This window comes from Epinephelus moara, chromosome 12 (assembly GCF_006386435.1).
Source record: "Epinephelus moara isolate mb chromosome 12, YSFRI_EMoa_1.0, whole genome shotgun sequence".
Lineage (NCBI taxonomy): Eukaryota > Metazoa > Chordata > Actinopteri > Perciformes > Serranidae > Epinephelus > Epinephelus moara.
The window spans coordinates 16,642,876-16,663,161 of record NC_065517.1 but is presented as its reverse complement, the minus strand read 5'-3'; the positions used below and the strand labels follow the sequence as shown (position 1 = coordinate 16,663,161).

At 41.5% G+C, this 20,286-nt stretch overlaps 1 protein-coding gene across 2 annotated transcripts in view; it reads left to right on the top strand.

Annotated features, from left to right (window-relative positions):
- Nucleotides 1-20,286, top strand: part of LOC126399224 (exostosin-1) — a 388,340-nt gene that overhangs the window by 363,835 nt on the left and 4,219 nt on the right. For both annotated transcript variants that reach the window (XM_050059081.1, XM_050059080.1), the window contains 3 exons: nt 1,668-1,757; nt 14,164-14,324; nt 15,227-15,398. In XM_050059081.1, the coding sequence (XP_049915038.1) occupies nt 1,668-1,757; nt 14,164-14,324; nt 15,227-15,398 (423 nt within the window). The remainder of the gene's footprint in view (nt 1-1,667; nt 1,758-14,163; nt 14,325-15,226; nt 15,399-20,286) is intronic.

Here is a 20,286-nt window from a genome sequence, read left to right as displayed (position 1 = left end):
AGAATGAATCCCGGCTATTTTTGAACATTTTAATTTTAATTTATCATTGTTGTAGGTCTACAGTGATTCTTACACTGTCCAATTTACACTGTCCAGTTGTAAAAATATTTAACCTATAGGCCCACAACAAATTTAAAAAATGTTTTAACATTTCGTCAACTAAAATGTCATAGCTATGTCTGCTGCCTAGTGCCTTGAGTCTCCTTAGCGAAGCTAGCTGTGGATTCCAAATCCAGAAAGGAAAAGTCTTGGAGGACAATGTTGAATTAAATACTGCATAGACAGATGTGTTTACTTTTGCACACTGCAAAGTAGCCACCTGATGGTAACACACATTAATGTTTAGACCTATTAGTAATGTTGATAAGGTAATTTAGACTTAATAAGGCTGTGTTACATTAATTATATGGCTCAGATATATTTCACGGCTCCAAACACATTATTATTTATTTTTTTTGGACCAAAAATGTCTCTTCTGGTAGTGAAGGTTGCTGACCCCTGCTCTAACCCATCCACCTCCAGTTGCTGAGTGACACATGGAATTAGCCAAGCCACACTTTAAAAACTCAGCAGGTCATGCCGTAATGCTAAAACAAGTCCATAACCAACCCTCATGTGAACAGAGAATAAATATTTAGACCTGCTAATCTAGCAGCTGCTTCTACACACAAAAATGGCCCCCAGAAAACATAGCTGTAATACACTTGTCATCCTTGATTACATAAGAGACAGACATTTCTATTTTTAGGCTCCACCCACTGAAATTTGACGAAACAAAACCACTGCTCATGAATCAGACTAAAGGTACCCTCACATTATCCTTCTGTTGAACTAAATTGGCCCGCATGTAGCCTAGAAAAAGACATAATGACATGTTTCTAATGCAGATTGATACATAAACATTGATCAGAGCAATCATAAACTGTAAACAGTGTATGAGAGTGATGCTGCAGTTTGTAGTCTGCTGGTGTGATAATGAGGTACGAGTCTGCCTGAGAAGGTTGTCTGATTCCTCACTTACACTTTTCTCCCCCGCTAAAGTCGAGATCTGTGTCTTTTTTCCCTTTTCTACTCAACAGTTCAATAATTTACACTTTAATTACAAGTCAATAACATCAACAGCAGCCGCAGCCTTCTTTAGCCCGATGGATCAAGGTCTACTACACTTTCTGTTAGGCAGTGAATTGATAAAGACTCGCACAAAACCTATTAAGTCAGCTCAGTGATCGATAGACACACAGCAGGGCGTGAAACAAACACATTTTCTCAATGGCCATTTATTCTACCTTGATTTTTCATACCTCTATGCCAGTTCTTTACCTTTAAACTGCTGGGAAACATATTTCCTGAGATACTTGGTGAAAAAAACACATGGATGTTGATGTTGAATCAGCCAGACCTGTGATCTCTCTCTCCCTTGTTCGTAGTCATCACTCCTACCTATCCTATGGATCTGATAAAAGCATGCAATGCCCAAAAATGATGAAAAAAGATGAATATGAACCTAAACACCTTAAGTAGGACTGGCTACAGGTCAATAACCCCTGATACAGATTGTCACATGCGACATCACTCACACAAAAATGTAATTCGTATTGCTTTTGATGGGATATTTATATTAATAAACTGTTGTTAATAATGTCATTTATTTCTTTTTGTCTCTGCAGACGATGAGCAGTCGTTTTTTCCCCCACGACGCCATCCTCACTGATGCCATCCTCAGTCTGGATGAAGACTCGGTTCTCTCAACAAACGAGGTGAGTTGCCGGTGACTGAATCAACAAACTGGTACGATATTGACGTTTTACAAACTGGTGAACTGAGACACTGATGCTTTATCAACAAATGAGGTGAGACAGCAGCAATCCCAGGACACAAGACCACTAAAACCCCTTTATATCGGACATCTGGATTACAAGCTCAATTACTGGATTACTCACCAAACAGCTGAAGTACAAAACCAGTTCGTCATGGCCGCCTGCCTAAAACAGACCTAAAAACTGAATATTTTCTTTTATGATTAAAAGATATTATGTCATAAACTGTAATGCAGCTGTCAACTTTCTGTTCTTGCACAGCACAAATGCAGTTTAAATGCTGACAGTGGCAGAATAAACAGGGGAAATTCATTTTTGAAACAATGGGTCCCTGATTTCAGATAGAGGAAGACAAAAGCCCGTTCTCATTTATAGCGAGTGACTGTCGTTTTGTAAAAATGCCAACTGTCAGTGACATATTTTTTCAGATGTAGCCAGCTTGCTAATAAAGCTAACATTAGGTCCATGTTTCTGTTTCCAGCTAACTTTTTAATGTTTTGTAATGCACCCGAGATAGATGCTAATGCTGTATGACCTGAGCTAGTCTGACTCAGTGGATACAGACTGTGCCTAAAATGCTGCCAGATCAGGCGCTGGATGCTACTCTTGTGTCTTCTCTGTGCCAGCTTTCAAGAGCGCCACAGCAGGTCGCATCTAAGGTTGCTAGGCAACCTAAAGACGCACCATATCATAGCCTATTTACCCAAAATCCTGAGTGCAGAGCTGATCTTCCTCCGGGCACTGTTTGTGTGAAGGCCTATTGTCCATGGGACACATTTAAAGCTTTGGCAGCCCTGCACTTACATGACTGACTTCTTCTCCATGTTTATCAAAAACTGATAGTTAGGGAAGGAGGGAAAGATATTTGTGGGCTGTGATTGGTTGGTTCTTGTCACATGACATGTGGTGCGCACTGCTGCTTTCCAAAAGTTGAACTCCAACATAGGCGCTTGGGAGCGCATGAATGCCGCAACAGCATTGCTTTGGCGTTTAAGCGCACCTACCGCACGTCTACTACAAATATTCCTCCAAAACAAGTTCCCCTTCTACACTAGTTTGCTAGTGCCCTCGCTGTATTCTCGCTTTGGCACCAGCCAAGACAATTATGACTGGTTGATGGATGGGTCTAACAACTACCGACTTTCACCTGGGCGGCCAGTGTTTGTTTCCCGTGAGACTGTAAAGCCAAACCATGTTAACTCAACCTAACGGGAGCGTATCTATGTTTCCCGGGTTCTATGTTCCCCGCTTACACAAAAAAGGTTCTATGTTTCCCGGGTTCTATGTTGCCCGCTCAACCAAGCGGGAAACAAAGAACCCTTTTTGTGTAAGCGGGGAACATAGAACCTTTTTTGCAGGGTTAAGTGGGGAACATAGAACCCTGGAAACATAGGGATGACCCCAACCTAACCACATGCGTGTGTTGCTCAACGTAAACTTGTGCATTTATTTTTCAAAAGAAAAAAAAATCAATTTGCAGTGTTGTACCAACGTAATACATTTATTTTGAAAGAGACAGTATGCAAACTGTACATTTCCTGTGAAACAACAAACCTACCTTGCACATCATATGTTGACATAGAAAGTCCATGACCAAGCGGCGATATGTGACGAGGTCAGAGTGAGAATGTGTTGGAATTTTCAATTCCCTTCTCAAGCGCTGACACAGTGCTGTGGAGGTAGGTGTAGCTACACCAGACTCGTCCTGGATGCAAAGTCAACCCTAGTATCATTAATATCATATTTCATTCTTAAATATCCCTGTTCGGCTGATTAGCTTACATACCTCATAAGTATTTCAGATTGAACATTACAAGAGAATAGACATTTAGGATGAGGACTCGCCAGTGTGTCTTATGAATGTTAGCCAAACTTGGCTAACGTTGCCTGGGGTTGCGGAGTTTAAACTTTCCCAAAGAGCATCTCAGTTAGATCTCACAGGCCATGTTAAACTAACTTTGCAGAGTGCTGCAATTTGACACAAACAGAAATATACAATTTTCTACTTTTGCATACATTTCCAGAGGGTTTTATTAACTTTGGAAACAACTGATTGCCCATCAAGGGACCTCAACACTTTTGAATGACTCCACCCACTGAACGCCTCTGGAAATGTTTTTATAACCAGCTCCAGTCTGCATGGTTTTATGTCAGCCTGTGGCAAAAGGTGGTGATGTCTTAACACAGTATCGATCCTTTCTGAAATGAGGCAGTCAGTCCACGCACAGTCATGAATACCATTACAAATGAATTGCCAAACATTGCAATGGCCACTGAACTAGAGGAGGAATATGTGCTTTGCCTTTAAAGGACGATTCCAAATGCAGCAGATAAAATTAAACCACGAAGGATGAGCAGGAAGTTTGGCAAAGCAACAAAGTTAGACAACAGATTTACAATACAAAATAAAGAGCTGTGATTACAGACATCAATATCGTGGAGCCCCAGTGATTTACCATGTCACCAGGATGCTCGTGAACCTCTCCTAATTAAATTAAGTGCGTTGTTTTCGAGATGGGGTAGATACTGTTAAGATTTTAATTTAACTTAACACTTAGGGAAATAGGGGAGGAATGTGAGGAAGCAGTGGGTAGGGAAAAGAGGAAAGGGTAGAGAGGAGTAATAAGTAAAAGAAAAGACAAAAAGTACCAGAAAAAAAGAAGAGATGAGAGGGGGAAAATCAGACAAGAGAAGGGAAGGGACAGAAAATGATGTATGTAAGGAAAAGGAAAAGATGGGAGAAAAGATCAGAGTAAGAAAAGGGAAGTTTGTAAGGGGAAAAGAAAGGAAAAGAACGCGAAAGGGAATCAAGGAAATAAGGAAAGGAGCATAGAAAAGCACATTGAAGAGGGTATAATGAAAAACAAAGTGCTTTCACGGAGTCAGGAGTTTTACGAGATCCATTAGCTCTGTGTCTGTATCATTACACTGTCAAAACACAGAGCACCTCTTTGATTAAAGTCTCACTTGTTACTTAAGAGAGAGGGTGGGAAACACAAGTGGTTTGTTACTCTGACACTCGTTTTTGAACAAATTAGAAACCAGTGAATCGTCTAAAGCTTTGTCAAGAGCGGAAATAATGTTTTTATTCTCGCTGTTTTAATCAAGACTTTGACATGTTTGCAGAGTGTTTTAGGTTCAGAAACTACTAAAACTTTTAAGAAAAGGCAGAGGCACACATTTACCAGGCTGATACAAATTTATTTATATTTGAAGACAAATACACACGTCTTTTTGTTTTGTTTTTTTCATTTCAAGATCATTAAAATATGTATAAAATTTAAGTTTTACTGTGTGTGATTAATTTTGGATGAATGTAATGTTGAAATGATGCTGTGTACAAGCACAAGACTGAAACAAAGTTTGTCTTGGATCAAAAAACAAAACCCACGAGGTAACCCACTTGTACTGTATTCTGTTGATTTGTATTAAATGTATCGAATCATTTAAACAATGCTCTTACATATCCAAGACTCCACATAAATTTTCATTTAAACCAAAGACATCCATTTGACTGACTTTTCCAACCACTTCCTGTTCCATTGCTCCCTATCAAAGATTAAAACGGACACGTTTCCTGTGATTTCTTCACAATAAAAGCTACCCCATGTTTAGCCAGTTGAATACTTTTAATATAGCCCCAGTAATAAAAGTCTTAATACAGCTCAGATATCATTGTGAGTGTGTTATCAATGTGATTACATTTTTTAACACTGGATTACATAAATGTAAGCAAATGAAGATACTGTGGCAATTTGAATTCAGCGCAGGAGTGGCGGACTCCACCACCAACCTTGACAAACCACTGTATAGAGAGGTAATTATTGAATATAAATAAATTTAATGGCTATTTCTGGGGAGAAAAAAAAATATAGACCATGAATAGCATCAGAAACTGGATTTTATTTTATGAAAATCTTCAGTTGCTACTTTAATGTTTAACCCCCACTTTCACATCTGAAACATGCAGCAAGAAACACAGGCAGCCCACACTGACAAATCACACTCCTTGCAGTTTCCACATGGTCTCCATAGGTGCTGTGGCCCCAACATGTTGTTTTGTATTTGAGCAGGTACACATCACTTCATAACCATAAAACTCACAACTATTTTTATTTTATTTTACTTTATTTCATTTAACCAGAAAAGCCTCTTGAGATTAAAAAGAGTGTCCTGTCCAAGACGGGCAGCAACATAAGTATGAAATAAATATAAAAATGTAAAGCTCTAAACCAAGCAATATACAAAAAATAAGATTACTACAAAGAAAAGGCAAAAAGTATGTTGATATATACTAGAAATTAACCACAAAAAAAAAACACAAAAAATGCGACACATGATTACAAAGATCAGCAAAGACATACCATGACATTGCCGTATAGAAGACTGTGTACAAAAATCCTGCAATAGTGCTTTGAAACGGCCGAGAGGAACCAAAGAGAAGCAGGAGATTCCACGTATAAGGGGCTGCATAAATGAATGCTCTCTTGCCAAACTCTGCACGTACCCTTGGTACAAACATAAAAACAACTGTTATTCCAGGTTTATTTACACAAAAAAAAACATGATACAAAAATGCAGCTACACTTTAAAGATGATGGTCAAAAATATCCTGAGTCTTCAATGGCTTTCCAAAATTATTACTTCAGTCATAAAATGTGATCAGGTTTTGGACCTTGTTGAGAGATGGCTGCCATCTTGTTTTTACATGGAAGGAACAGCTCATCTGTGATGCTAACTGAGTGCTTCTACTTTGAGAGTCATTACAAGTAGCAGCCTCGTTTCTCTTCAGCTTTTCAGCGAGTAAAAGACACAATCCATAATGGATTATGAGGCCCAATGAGCCCAGGAGATCCAATATATCTTTAAACTCTGAGATGTTTTATTGACGGGTGCAAGTCAATGTTCACCTTTTCTACGCTGGCGGGATCACAATTACACTTTATGGCACTACAATTTGTGGCACAGCAATACGAGCAAGTTTGTACAACTAAACTTTTATGGGCACATGGCTTGTTTTATGAAACGAGAGGAAGAGGAAGATGTTGGTGAGAGAGAGAGTGGGTGGGGGGGGGGGGGGGGGGGGGGGGGGGGGGGATCATACAGAGGAAGTGGAGGGAATCTTAGCCGTGCTCACTAACCCGTTTCTCTAATTGCCCTTTTAACATGGTGAGGGGATTTATTGAAAGGAGATGAAATATGTCAAGTGAGTGGAAATGTGCAAGAGAGAACATTACACTTTTAATAGGACTTTTCATATTATAATACCTCAGTGGAAGAATGGCTGTGCCAATTTCATAATTACATTGTTTCAGCTCATTAAATATATGATTATTCCATGGAGAGAGATTAGAGAAGGGAATACGACTGAAAAAAACCTGACAAAGCCTTTGTCTCTCATTGGGCGGCCAAGCATGCTGCTGCGTTATGCCCTTTGGAAGACATTTTCAATATGGTGGATGTGGAAATACTTCTTCAGCAGCAATGGCTGAATTTTTTCCTCTTCTCATTGGAGGGCCTGTTTGGGATGTTGCAGGGTTTGACCCTTTTCAGCAGTGGTGGAAGAAGTATTCTGATCCTTTCCCTAAAAATACCACACAGTAAAAAAAAATACTCCACTACAAGTGAAAGTACTGCATTCAAAACCTTACTTAAAAGTAAAAGAAAGTGTTCTGCGAAATTGACTCAAAGTATATCTGATGTTGTTGGATTAATATTCCTGCTGTATTCATGTGTTTGTTTGATTTTACTGCTGTAGATGTGTAAGGTTGTGCTAGTTTCAACTACTTTATAAACTGTTTGGTAGTTTAATCTACAGCATCATATTCTATAAGATCATCATATCACTGGTATTTGGTCATTTATAAAGCCATACTGGGTAAAGTCTCTTCGTACAGTTGTACTTTGATTGAACAGAGATCGGACTGAAGCTATAGTCTGAGATTTAGTTTTGTTGTCCGTTCAAAGAACATGGATAGAGCTGGGAAAGAAAGCTTTAATGTGCTCTGCTCCTCTCACCTGGAATAACCTTCAGAAAGAGTTGAAACTACGTGACTTGGTCTCTCTGCCTGACTTTAAAGCTCTCATAAGAACAAGGACGAATGAATCGGCCGGTTCTTGTCATTGTGCATAGGCGTTTTAATATCTCTACTGTGTAGCTTTTATGTTTTTATTGTGTTGTTGTTTGGCTGTAACTTTTTGTGTGCTGCTGTCTTGGCCTGGTCTCCCTTATCTGGTTAAATATGGGTAAAATAAATTAATTTTTGTAGCATCGCTGTCCTGCGAGGAAAAAAAAGTCTTGAGTTTTTTGATAATTTCCCGCTACTGCTTTGCTGCCGGCAGATGAGGGGTCACCCTCCCTGACTTTTTCATTACTATTCATTATTATTTAATGTTTGACATATAGTAACAAGGTAAAGGTAGGATTACATTTATTATACTTTCTTCCTTTTTTTCCCCGTAACCCATCCTTTCAGCTGCCAAACATTCTCACTCCGACCTCGCCACATATCGATGTTTGGTCATGGACCGTCCTCATCCAGGTACAATGTGAAAGGTACCCTGGGTGTGTTGGTTGTTGACGTTCTGGGACACTGTGTCAAGTTCTGCCTGTTACATGCATTGTCTTGTCTCAAAATACACTTCCGTTTTCACAGGAAATTTACCGTTTACATACAGTCTCTTTCAAAATAAATGCACTTCATGAATTGACCTTTTTTCCTCCAACAACTAACGCACGGTTAGGTTTAGGTAAAAAGAACAGGGTTTGGCTTTAGAATCTTACGGGACACAAACACCGCTCTCTCGGGTGAAAGTCGGTGTTTGTTGGACCCATCCACCACAGACCTTCGCCGCCTTAACTTCCGTTCTTGTCCCGCTGCGTTTCCCCCTGATGCCGCCAGGTGCAATTAAACTGTAACAGCAAGTCACTGCCCAAGAGCCAGATTTCAACCATTTTAGAGTGAGAACGGGTTGAACCTGTAGAGTATAGACACATAGACACAAACACACACACACAACAGCCAACACAACCTTGTCCCCTTATCCCCTGACTACACTTAATTTACTGGCCTGTATTCACTTTTGTATTCAGTGTTCTTATTGTTTTGTTAGTATTTTGTATTATCCTGCAATTTAAAAAAAGAAAAACAGTCCTGTTTTCAGCTTTGTGACGATGCATTTTCCAGCTGATCCAAGAGAGTATTCAAAGGGTTTATAGAGTTCGAACATTTTGTAATCTGAAAAGTAACTAGTAACTGTAGCTGCCATACAAATGTACTGCAGTGGCAATGCGTTCTTATCCCAACTCATCAAATACTGTAGCTTTGTCAGTGACCTAAACCTAAAAATATGACGTACTAGCCACCTGTGTCAGTTTTGGATGTTCTGGGATGGTGTATCACTTTATACTTGTTACATGCAAGCAGATGTGATCCAGTCCTGATCCTAATCCAGTGCATGGCACACGCAAAACTCTATTTATCATTAATATTTAGTATGTCTTGAGGTATGCGGTGTAGTATGAGACCATGGTCTGTCATAGTCAGAAGGAGCCACAGGCAATCAATGAAAGAAACTCTTGAGAAAGTTGACAGCAGATCATTTTGGGAGGCTGAGAGTTTGACAGTTCTGTACAATTGCTAGAGAACACTTTAAGAGCCGTCCAGACCAGACATTACCACACTCCACAGAGAGGCACCTGGTGAGAGCAGCTATAATTCAAAAGATGTTTCAAACCACAAACCCGCGGTAGCCGTTTGTGGCCGCAGTGTGGACCTTACGCCCCAGCTGGTCGTCCTGGATCACACTGAGACTGTTGGTAAAACTTCATCAAAGCCACAGCACTCTCAACCTGCTGGATACGAGCTCAGTTTAAGACACATTTTCCTCACTTTTATCACCCTCAAATCAGATGGCGGGTGACAGTGAAAGCGCCGCAGTGGCATCGCTTCACATGGAGCCAAATAAAATAAAAAAAAAAGATTGAAAACACATATTTTTTGAAAACACAGTGGACAAAGACCACATACTGAAGGAGGATAAGGCCTCTAAAATGTGATGTAGCTCCTTTTTATCTAATAACGCTGGACATGTTAAACCCAAATGTCGGGAGAGATTTGTCACAGATCTATTGCTGGATTGACCCTCTGCTCCTCGGATCAATTTTGGCCTTGTAGAATCTATTAGTAGGGATCTCACACACACATACAAACACACACACTGACTCTGTCCAACTTTCAGTCCTCCCTTGAATTCTCGAGCCATATCAGGCCTCTGTTTTAAACAGTAATTAAGACAGACAGATTATAAGTGCAAAGAATCTGGGTTGTGACTCTGTCTCACTTGTTCGCTCACAGACACTCACACATACACACACACACACATGCCATTTCACATTATAAAGAACCTTTTAATCTCTGAAGGCGAAATTATATTTGCATGATATCATTAATCCTTTCATCAGAGCCATGGAGGCATCTGACACATCTCACACACAATCATATGTACAAACACACACTCAAACAGACAGACAGACACACACCATGCGTGCACACACATCGTCGGGGGCTACACGAGAATGGCAGCTCCAACCTTTCTCTCAGCTTAGCGCCGGCGCTTTACAGTAATTGCTCACGCGATTCATGACAGAAGCCGCGAGGTATCGCTAAAGAACATCCACTTTCGGTGCTCCCCTCCCCAGCGCGGTCTCTCTACCTCTACTATTCTGGTAATTAATTTTCTCCCCCGGCTCCTGAGGTGGTGTGTGCGCGTCTGTGTGTATTACCAAGTATTTCATTATGTGCTGATCCCCATATTCTCTGGTGTGTCTGCGTGCACGTCTCAGCGGTGTTTTTGAATTCAAAAGAGGCTCTTTCTCAGGTAGCTCGAGCTTCTTCAAGGACACCAGGTGCTCCAGACGACTCCACATGAAATTTCCTCTTTACTGGGCAAGTAGGCAGAATGAGAGGGATACTGAACCAGGCAGTCCAATGGTTGGGTGAAGAATCATACACTTGTGAAGCATTTTGATGCATTTGAGTTGCTCAGTGCTTGTGCTGAAGGTGTGTTCGGACTAAATGCAAAAGGAGTTGTAGAAGTGCCATGTTTGCCTGTGAAGTTAATGACAATATATAAGTGGCAGCATGGATCTGTTCTAGGTGGTGCAATCTGAGGAATTTAAAGACACAGTTCACCCCAGAATCAAAAAATACACATTTTCTCTTACCTGTGGTACTGCTAATCAGTCTAGTTTGTTTTGGTGTGAGTTGCTGTATGTTGGAGATATAGACCATTGCAATATCTGCCTTCACTTGAATATAATGGAGCTAGGTGGCACTCGGCTTGTGGTGCTCAAAGCAGCAAAACCATACATTTGATAAACTCAACAGCAATGTCTCTTTCCAGAAATCATGACCTGGTTACTCAAGATAATCCAAACTACACCCGCCAACCGTATCACCGCACAGAAGGAAGTGTGCATCTACTCATGGACAAGAGGCTTGTGCTGATGACAGAGATGTGAATAATAATGTGAATATTAATGGTTTCCTCCTTCAATATATCCTCACAGAATGGTTCATATGATATCCTACGACTTAGCGCCCAAAGAATGACGCCATGTCCTTTACGTACAATTACGTACAGTTACAGTTACAACGTTGATTAATGTAAAATTACAGAGATTGGGTTTAGGCGAGCAAAATTACTGTGGTTAGGTTTAAGATAAGAAACATGACAAGGACATACCTTAAAATCACTCAAAGCTCACACCATTCTAAACATGCGTCGCCGCAGGAAGGGAGAATCCTTGTTGTGTCCTATACACAGGACTGCTTCCTTGTTTACTCTCGTCAGCGCATTGGTCACATGATCGCTGCCTTTCAAAATACTTGGGATATGTACGAATTTGGGTGCATTACTTTCGTAGGAAAACTCAGGAACAGTTAATGAGAACGGCCCACCTCCTTAGCTGAGCTGTAACGTTAGCTAGCTCAGTGATGCTAGGCGAGTTAGCACCATTGAAATGCACCGTTTCAATGGGAGACGGGTTTGGACTGCAGACAGGTCAGTCTAGTACCTGCACTCTTTTACTACGAAACCAAGCTGTTGTAACACATGAAGAATGTGGCTTGGCATTGTCTTGCTGGAATAAGCAGGGACATCCTTAAAAAAGACGTTGTCTGGATGGCAGCATATGATGCCCCAAAACCTGTATGTACCTTTCATCATTCATGGTGCATTCACAGATGTGTAAGTTACGCATGACTTGAAATGTGGACTCATCAGACCACAGCACACTTTTCCACTTTGTGTCAGTTCATCTCAGATGAGCTCAGGTCCAGAGAAGTCGGCGCCGTTTCTGGATGTTGTTGATATGTGGCTTTCAGGTAGAGTCTTAACTTGCATTTGTAGGTGCAGCAACGAACTGTGTTTACCAATTATGGTTTTTCAAAGTGTTCCTCCACCCATGTATTAATATCCTTTCTATAATCATGTTGGTTTTTCATGCAGTGTTGCCAGAGGGGTCAAAGGTCAAGGCGGTCCCCTTGCACATTACATGCAGAGATTTCTATGGATTTCCTGAATCTTTTGATTTCCTTAGGCAGACTCATAAACAGTTTCTTTGCTAAAGCCATTCACACTCTCAATCAGCATACAAAATGAAGAGTCATAGTGCCCTCTTACAAAAAAACATCCGTGCAATAACTACTGTAGACTGGGCAGTTTGTCAACTCTCGCCCTTAATATTTGACTCAGGCACTTTTATAGCTGCCTCTTTTATATTGTGAGCAATGTGGTTTTTGCAGTGTGCTAAATGTTTTTAATTTTGAATGCAATGTGTGCCTTTTTTAACTCTCATACACCGACGAGGAGTAGTGCTCCTAATTTCACTGTATCCTGCACAGTACAGTGACAATAAAGGCTTCCTATTCTATTTTATTCTATGGAATTATGGACTGTAGATGGTGACCATTCTTGCTTGTGAACAGCTGAGCCCTTGGAGGATGTCCCTTTCATACGCAGTAATGATACTTGCTCTGATATTTAATCTGTTTACCTATGGAATGTCCTAAACAGGTGTTTATTTGAGCATTACACAAGTTTCTCAGTCTTTTGTTGCTCTTGTCCCAACTTTTTGGGAATGTGTTGCAGCATCAAATTCAGAATAAGTGAATATTTACGATATATTTATATGAACATTGAATATTTTGTCTTCGCACTGTATTCAGTTGAATACACAGTGTTACAACTTGTATTGGAGTTGTACTCTAAAGCAGTGGTTCCCAACCGGCAGGTCGCGGTCCAAAAGTGGGATGTGGGTCTATTCTGAATGGACAGCAAGTGGCTCGCGAATGTTTCCACTTTGTAAAAAATACACTTTATTTTGAAGTACGGTGAATTTCCGGCACAGAGCTTTTATTTTGACGTGCTGTTTCTTGCTGTAGAGTGAGTGACTAAAGGACAGCTACTCGACAGAGACAGCAAACAGTCTCAATGACATGGCCAAAAACAAGTATGACGCTGAATGTATTAAACTGTGTGGACCTTGAACGAATGACTAAGGAGTAATCTGGACCCCGTGGCAGAACCAGCTGCGAATCAATGCTCTAAAATATCCTTAGTGATTACAAGTCAACACTTCCTGCAGTTCCTTCACAGTAAAAGCCAAAATCTACATTTTCATTGGAAGCTTTTTATACTGAATTGTTGTCTGTTAGCTTCTTTTGTTCTTCAGCATCCCTATTTTTGTGGGTGAAACAATGTTTAAAGATTGCACAAATAACAGTTAACTTCACTTGTTGAAACCAAAGGATATTGGTAGAAATTTGAGGTCAGGTCTGTTCAGGTTCAGAGGGAGAATCAAAATTATGACCCTAAAATGTTTCAGGTGAATCTGTTGTGATGCAGATACTGAAATGACGGTGATTTAATGGGAAACTTTTCAGGTGGGAGGGAGAGTGTTCACAATGCTGAAATGCCATTTGAAACGTTATTTGTTTGGTTGTGAAGCGGCAGAGAGGCTGTTGTTTTAATGATCTCCTCCGCAGGCTAAATGTCAGTTGATAGCTATTCTGAATAAGTTGTTTATTTCTGTTTACCTCATCTACATGCTGCTTAAAGTCTGAAGGATTTTCTTTGTATTTTGAATAAGCTGTATCAGCTCTAAATATTACTTTATGCTTCTTCCTCTCTCGCACCTTTTCTCTTCCTCCTACCATCTCTTTTCTTCCTTCTTTTCTCCATCTTTTGTCTTTATTTTTTCCCATTATATCATGCTTTTTATTCTCCATTGGCCTCGTCTTCTTTTCTCTGCTGCCTTTTTCTTTACTTTCTGCTCCCACAGGTGGATTTTGCCTTCATTGTATGGCAAAGCTTCCCGGAGCGTATTGTTGGTTATCCAGCAAGGAGCCACTACTGGGATAGCTCCAGATCCCGCTGGGGCTACACCTCCAAATGGACCAACGACTACTCCATGGTCCTCACGGGCGCAGCTTTCTACCACAGGTACACATGATCTCCCGATGATCAGTGAAGCTTTGAAGTTGCTTTTTAATTTTTTACACAGGTGGCAGGGGGAGCTTGCCTAGGGCGCCAAATGTGCTTGATCCTGCACTGAAAACAACCATTTAAAGGCATGTAGAGGACAGTACAGGATAATGTGATATGAGAATGCTTTTGTCATGCTACTCAGCACTGTCGTCCATTTGACGTGTGGTGCAGTTGTTCTGCATCACCCGTCAGGTGGGATCTGTTCCAACTTTACAGAAATACTTATTCTCCTTAAGATATAAGCCACGTTAAAAGTCATCTCTCACTGTCATGTTGTATTTATTTTTTTTAGTGGAGTAATAGAAAAGGGAAATGGGATAATACGATCTTTGTCCACCTGTTTGTTCATCTCATAAAATGATTGTCAAAAACACAAAGCTGGAGCCGAAAGAAAACAAAAAGGTAAACTAAAGTATTAAACAGAGCGGTAAATTGAACCGAGAGCAGCGTCGCTCTCTGAACGGATTTGAAGCATCTTTTCAAGCAGATAAACAGCTCTCTTATTGTTCTATTGTTAGGACATGCAGTGCGACTCTTTAGTCCTTTTGTTATTTAAAATCGCAAATGCCAATGCAATTCAGGAAAAATGAGTCAGAGTGTGAAAAGGAAAGGTGGAAATATGCATGTGTGTGTGTGTGTGTGTGTGTGTGTGTGTGTGTGTAGGTAGGTGTGTGTGTGAGCGGGGGGGACAGACCTTGGCAGGGAGGTAGCACAGCTGACAGTGATCTAGTGCTCCCATGCTGCTGAGAGTGCAACACAGCAACCAAGCAGAATAAAGGTGCAGCTTTTAATAAAAGAAATAAATACACAGTTAACCTCGTCTGTCTTTCTTACTTTATGTGTGTGTGTGTTCTCAGATACTACCACTACCTGTTCACCCACTACATCAATGCCAACCTGTTGACCATGGTGGACCGCATGGCTAATTGCGAAGACATCCTGATGAACTTCTTGGTTTCGGCCGTTACCAAGCAGCCGCCGATCAAAGTCACGCAGAAGAAGCAGTACAAGGAAACCATGATGAGCCAGGTAGAGCGTTATATCATTAGCTTTACACACAGATCGGCATGTGGTCGTCCTCATAGCTATGACTGGTTATTGCAGCCGTAATGCATTTTCAAACATACAAACAAAATGGAGACGCCTTTTATCAAAGCATTGCTCCATAGCACTGAAGTGATCAAAACATCCACTGGGTACCTTTTAAGAGTGCTTAATGGGGATTTAGATAAGTTTTAGAGTGAGTAGTTTAATTCTCTGACTCCTTTTTTATAAACAGAAAAGAAGATGAAAGTGAACATCCTCATGTTGAATGACTGAAGCTTCGGGCTACATGTGGCCCTGACCTTCTCTTTGGGAAATCCATATGTCCGTGTGTGTGTGTGTGTGTGGGTGTGTGTGTGTGTGTGTGTGTGTGTGTGGCCAGCCCTACGTCAGGTTCTGATTGATGGCCTGACCACAGGCAGGACGATGACTCGGCAGTATGGACTCAGTGATTAATGTCTTAATTGTGAAGGCAGCACGACAAACCTAGATTTACTCCCTCCTCCCGTCGCTCTCTTTCTTTCTTCCCCTCCTTTTTGAGTGTCTCTCTCTTCCTGCCACCCCCCCCCCCTCCATCACTTTTGATTTGTTACTTTGCTTGAAGCAAAGTGGAGAAATCTTTTTACGGAAACTTGAACCACCGTGTTTGACGAAGCAACAGAAGTCATGACTGATATCTTTTGGCAGATTTTGTATCATTTATCCATTCATTTTTTATTCCAAGAGGAGAGATGTTTCATTCAAGGTGCCATTTCTCTGACACAATTTCTTGTAGTTTCATTATTCTACCTGACCCTCGATTCCCCCGGCTGCCACCCCCCTGCAGTACACAGGATGAATCTGCTCCAACTCCACGCCCCCATGCCACAGCTTATCAAAGGGGTCTGCTGCCCTCCGCTGCCCCTTCTCCAACTCATCTCCCAGCAGCCACTTGGGGGCCCACCCCTCCCTCCCTGTTGTCCATCTCAGATAACCAACTGAGGACACAGAGCAGCAGGACGCGATAGGACATCTTAGCAGCAATGCAGGGAGCTTGAAATGTTCCAGCTACTGACGGAGGACAACACACAACAACTGCATAGTTCCAATAGCTGTACTAAATAATCTAATATCCCTGTGACCGACTGGAGCTGGAACTTACTGGCATTTTTGTGTCTCCTTTTGAACTTTTCATAAAGCCATTTCAGACTGAGGGACAGGCTCTTGAGAATGCAGGTGAATCCCCTGATTAATAATAATAATAATAATAATAATACATTATACGTATATAGCGCGTATAAAAATTGAGAAGAAGAAACTGTCAGTGATTGTAAGCAGCATTGAACAGGTGAGTCTTGCGTGATTTTTTGAATATGAGAGAGAGGGGGAGTCTCAGATGGGTTTGGGGAGTGAGTTTCAGAGGGTGGGAGCAGCGAGGTTTGGGGAGTGAGTTTCAGAGGGTGGGAGCAGCGATGGAGAAGGCCCTGTCCCCCCAGGATTTGCGCTTGGTCCGGGTGGGGTGGGACAGGAGGTTGGCATCGGCAGAGCAGAGTGTGCGGGTGGGAGAGTGATGATGGAGGAGCTCAGACAGGTAGGGTGGGGCCTGGTTATTCAAGGCTTTGTATGTTAGGAGGAAGATTTTGAAGTGGATTCTCTGGGGGATGGGAAGCCAGTGGAGTTTATGGAGAACAGGGGTGATGTGGTCACGGGTGCGAGGATGGGCAGAGTTATGGATATACTGGAGCTTATTCAGGGTTTTTGAAGATGAGCCATAGAGTAGACTGTTGCAGTAGTCCAGACGGGAGGTGATGAAGGCATGGATGAGGGTTTCTGCAGCTGAGGAGGAAAAGGTTGGACGGAGGCAGGCGATGTTCTTGAGGTAAAAGAAGGCTATTTTGGTTATGTGTTTAATGTGCTGGTCAAAGAAGAGGGATTGATCGAGAATGACGCCAAGATTTTGGATTTGAGGGGAGGTGGATACTGTGGAGCCGTCAATGTTGAGGGTGAAGTTATGGGTGGATTTGGTGAGTGTTTTTGGTCCAATAATGATAATTTCAGATTTGACGCAGTTTAACTGGAGGAAGTTGGTTTGAAGCCATGATTTTATTTAATTTATGCAGTTTGTCAGGGTTGAGTGGGTGGCAGTGGAGATTGTCTTGGTGGAGAAGACGAGCTGGATGTCATCGGTAAAGCAGTGGAACTGGAGACCATGATGGCGGATTATGTGACCAAGGGGGAACAGGTACAGGATGAAGAGGAGGGGACCAAGGGCTGAACCTTGGGGAACACCTTGAGGGAGGGGAGCAGTGGGGGATTTGCAGTTATTGATGGAGATGAACTGAAGTCTGTCAGAGAGATATGATGTGAACCAGTTGAGAGCAGTGCCAGTGATGTTAAAGACCATTTCAAGTTGGGTGAGAAGGATGGAGTGATTGATGGTGTCGAAGGTGTGATTGAGTGTTCACACTGTATGCAAAGTGAGTATTGAGATTACATGCAAAGGCAATGCAAACATTCAAATAGTCGCAGATCCATGAAATGAAGACAAGAGATTCAAATTTTTTTTAACTTGCCCGATAAATTCGGGTGAAGCTGTCGCGAAAGCCTATCAGGAACGAGAACTAGTTTAGATTTTCCTGACAATATCAAGAATCTGGAGATTGCATGCCATCTTGGGTCAAACTGGCCCAGAGCATGGGGCCTCTGTGTTTGCCGTTTTCACATTATTTGATTCCAGCTATCAGTTTTGTTGTACTGCAAACCAAGTTAGCCATCAGCTGCCTTCCCCAATTAGTTAGCGCAACCTTTAGCACAGATTTTAGGGTCAAGTATTTGTCTGTAGGTTAAACATTTGAAGCTAAATGTCAGTAACAGGAAGCAGCTGCTGGTGGTAAACATCTCACCAAGGACTCTCTATCCTCGTGTTTCTACAACACATTCTCAGTCTGATGGTGTAACATATTGCTGCTTGGTCATGGACTTTCCATGTCGACATATATCATGCAAAGTAGCCTTGATGTGTCTGTTGTTGACGTTCTGGGACACCGTGTCAAGTTCTGCCTGTTACATGCATCGAGTCTTTTTAAAATACACGTCTGTTTTCACAGGAAATGTACAGTTTCAAAACTAACATACTACATTAGTACAATACTGTGAAATTTTTTTTTTTCCTTCAACAACAAACGTAAATGGTTACATTGAGCCAACACATGCACGTGGTTAGGTTTAAAAAACTTTGACTTCTCGCTCCCTGGACTTACGTTGTTGTCCGATCCCATTTCTCCCAGACACCGTCGGGCGCCGCCAGTGTGTAACGGCTGCGTATCATGCCAATATGAAAGGGTGGCTTTTTTCGTCGGTGTCTGACATGGAGGTCACTGCCCAAGTGCTGGCATTCGACGACTTTGGAATAATACCAGATTGGTTTCTAATAAAGAAGGTGACATGACTAAGCTGCTGAAAATAAGGAACTGCATGAGCCTCTAAAATAAGTACACAGTTTGTGATCAGCTGCAAGAGTTTTAACTCTGCAGAGCTCCCAGGTAAAGTGTACCAGGTAATATTCTCCATGCCTGTAGTAGCAGAGTGAGTTACACCAAATAATATGTGAAAGACATATCATTGTATGTTTTCCACCAGCACTTTATGTGCTGCTGTGTGCTGAAGTGTCAACAACTACTCAGGAGAATCCCACAGAGTGAAACAGCTGGCCAGGTCATCCAGCTCTGTCAATATGATGAACCTGGATTCTCTGAAGGAGCAGCCAGTGAAAACAAATAGCGGGAGAAACAGTATGTGTTACTATGAGCTACGCCTCCTGCCACGTCATGACAAGCTGTCCACGATAAGAAGTGGCTTCACCAGCATGGAGTCGCTCCTATACGACCCCAAACCGTCAAAATTCCCGGTTTTTCCTCACAATGCTGGGAAACAAGTCAGAATGCAGCTGCTGTATTTCTTATATGTTCATGTGCAGTATGTCATCATATTATTCCATGGGATACAGTCAATTTAAGAGGTTGTTTTACAGTAGGTTTGTTGCTACACTGAAAATTATTCTTTTCAGCAAGACAAATAAAGCATGTTAGTCATTCAATCATTTTGACCATAGGCGTCTCACCTTGTAGCCAAGGAGACACACACACCTCTAAAAACCAACCACAGAGAAGAAAAGAAAGTTGGGTCCAGATGCATCAAGCTGGACATGACCCCCCTCCTGGCTTGTGATATATGAAACTCAAAAGTCTGAAGTGAAACCCACCAACAACCTCCCATTTAATCACAAAAGCAAAGTCAACGAAAACAGCCCGAAGTAACCAAGTAAGGAAGGACATCAAGTCTCAAATGCACAGAGGAGTCAGACTACCATTGCTCGTACCTCTGCTCAGTAACACCTACACATGAGGCTCCACTTGCTCCCTTGCTTTTTAAGCTTATTGTGAATAAAACATGATAAATGGACTGCAATTATATAGCATTTTTCAACCTGGGTAGGACAAAGCACTTTGCAAAGCCTCACCCACACACACTTACATATGGAAGGCCAGGGACCTGCCATGAGAGGCAGTTTGGGGTTCAGTGGTTCGGACAGGAGGAGCCAAGGATCACACCACCAACTCTACAATTAATGGACAAAGTAAAAAGTTTCTCACATGGAGGTCAACTTTTGTGATCTTGCAAATTTCGATCGTTGACCACCAGTGTTGGGTAAGGGTTACTTTTAAAATAATCAAAGTACATTACTGTGTTACTTTCTAAAAAAAGTAATTAGTTACTTTACTGCGTTACTCCCCGAGTAAGGTAACTCAATTACTTTAAAAGTACTTCCAACGTTACTCCCTGAGAAAAGTAACTCAAGCACTTTTAAAGTACTTTTGAGTATTCTACATTTCCT